We start from the raw sequence: 2,057 nt of genomic DNA, 5'->3' as shown, positions 1-2,057 counted from the left end.
TCCTCCCTGTGCATGCTGGGAGAACCCTGCAGATGCTCTGATGCATTCTGAACCTGCAGGGTCCTCCCTGTGCATGCTGGGAGAACCCTGCAGATACTCCGATGCATCAGAGGACTTCCTTCTTTGGGACGGTTTTGATGTCATGTCCTTTCTTCAAAGAAGACTTATTGAAACTTAGAAAATCTGAAGTTTGTTTGTCTCATTAAGGTAGGGCAGCAGTTTTAAACTTAACCAGGACTGACAGAAGACTTTTGAAGTAAGTTTTCCTGAATGAAACTGAACATCTGAGGTTTATTTTCTGGCAGGAAGGTGAAGACATGGTGGCAGAGGAGGAAGATGAGTCCTCAGTTCAAGGACAAGCAGGGCGAGGTCGGGGAGGAGACTCGGAGGTTTGAGGAAGTGTCTCCTTGGGAGGCGGACTACCAGCTGCTGGTCTGTGAGGGACTCTTCAGTGAATACCTGGAGATGGGTGGGTCACTTCCTGTTGCTTTTATTACCGTTATAAACCAGTTTCCTACCAGTTCATTGTTTTAGTTGGAGGGCAGCAGGGGAACAAATAGTAAATGTCTTTGAGGTTTTGATGATAATGAACTACCCGGTTCAGGTAACAGCTGAAATATTTTGAGGGTTTTGACTTTACAATGAATCCCTCAAAGACATTTTTAAGTTTGTTTTTATTTCATAGATTGTATATTTGACTCAGAGGATGTGTTTCTGGAAATGATCTGGAGCATTTAAAACTTGTTCTTGCTGCTTTCAGTGCTGCAGTTTGGATTCATCACCATCTTCGTGGCAGCGTGTCCTCTCGCTCCTCTCTTTGCTCTCATCAATAACTGGGTGGAGATTCGTTTGGACGCTCAGAAGTTTGTGACTGAATATCGCCGCCCGGTGGTGGAGCGAGCTCAGGACATCGGCATCTGGTTTACCATCCTGCAGTTCATCACCCACATGGCCGTCCTCAGCAATGTAGCTGTCTAACCTCGGCACGGTGATCGCCATGATGCTTTATCTGCACACAAAAGATCTGAACTTTTCCAAACTCGTGTTTCAGGCTTTTCTTATTGGGTTCACCTCGTCCTTTGTGCCTCGCCTGTACTACCGGTACACCAGAGACAGCACTCTGAGCGGCTTCATTAACTTCACCCTGGCTACGTCACCGCAGAGCTACAGCCAGCAGCACAACAACACATCCTGCAGGTATCCGGCTGCTCTCATTGTTGGTGAACACAAATAAAGTCTTCTACTTTTTCAACTTGTCCATCGTCGTCCTCTGCAGGTATCGGGGATTCAGGGACGGAAAAGGTGAATTCCTGCCAGAGTACTTTCACCTCCTCGCCATACGACTCGGATTCGTCATCATCTTTGAGGTCCGTCTTGGTTATGAAGCTGCTTCTGACTTACCTGAAGCACGTAGATGAAGGTGTTAAGGTTCATGTGTTGGTGCTGAGCTCTTTCTTTAAAGTGATGAAGCCATGTTTCTACCTCAGCATGTGGTCTTCTTCATTGGCCGCCTGATCGACATGATGGTTCCAGACATCCCTGAGGAGGTGGAGATGAAGATGAAAAGGGAGCACTACATGGCCAAGGAGGCGTTGGCTGAGAACCAGGTACGAAAACACGACTTTCAAACACTTCAGATGTCAAACAAAAGTTTCTTTACGAGTCAATGATCCCGTCTTTTACTTTCTGTACTTTCACTGATAGTTTGGTTTGTTCTGTGTTTCCAGTCTTTGGGAAAAACCATGATTCCAGGTGACAAGGAGGTCCTGTCAGGTGACCTGTGGCAGCGTGGCTCCAGAATCTCCCCACAGCAGAGAGACTCCCCTCCACCAAATCTGGAGGAGATCCCAGAAGAAACCAATCAAATGAGCAACTCCTGACCTGAAGCTCCGGGGGACCAGGTCCACCTGAGACCTGAAGCTCCGGTGGACCAGGTCCACCTGACTGAGACCTGAAGCTCCGGTGGACCAGGTCCCCCTGACTGAGACCTGAAGCTCCGGTGGACCAGGTCCCCCTGACTGAGACCTGAAGCTCCGGTGGACCAGATCCACCTGACT

At 48.4% G+C, this 2,057-nt stretch overlaps 1 protein-coding gene across 3 annotated transcripts in view; it reads left to right on the top strand.

Moving 5' to 3' along the window:
* Positions 1 to 2,051, top strand: part of ano7 (anoctamin 7) — a 14,755-nt gene extending 12,704 nt beyond the window's left edge. For all 3 annotated transcript variants that reach the window (XM_037975876.1, XM_037975875.1, XM_037975877.1), the window contains 6 exons: positions 306 to 469; positions 761 to 966; positions 1,052 to 1,197; positions 1,277 to 1,367; positions 1,488 to 1,607; positions 1,728 to 2,051. In XM_037975876.1, the coding sequence (XP_037831804.1) occupies positions 306 to 469; positions 761 to 966; positions 1,052 to 1,197; positions 1,277 to 1,367; positions 1,488 to 1,607; positions 1,728 to 1,880 (880 nt within the window). In that variant the 3' untranslated portion in view covers positions 1,881 to 2,051. The remainder of the gene's footprint in view (positions 1 to 305; positions 470 to 760; positions 967 to 1,051; positions 1,198 to 1,276; positions 1,368 to 1,487; positions 1,608 to 1,727) is intronic.
* Positions 2,052 to 2,057: the final 6 nt, after the last annotated feature.

This window comes from Kryptolebias marmoratus, linkage group LG5, assembly GCF_001649575.2.
Source record: "Kryptolebias marmoratus isolate JLee-2015 linkage group LG5, ASM164957v2, whole genome shotgun sequence".
In the NCBI taxonomy this organism is placed as follows: domain Eukaryota; kingdom Metazoa; phylum Chordata; class Actinopteri; order Cyprinodontiformes; family Rivulidae; genus Kryptolebias; species Kryptolebias marmoratus.
Note: the sequence above shows the minus strand (reverse complement) of the source record. Positions and strands in the feature narration are given on the sequence as shown.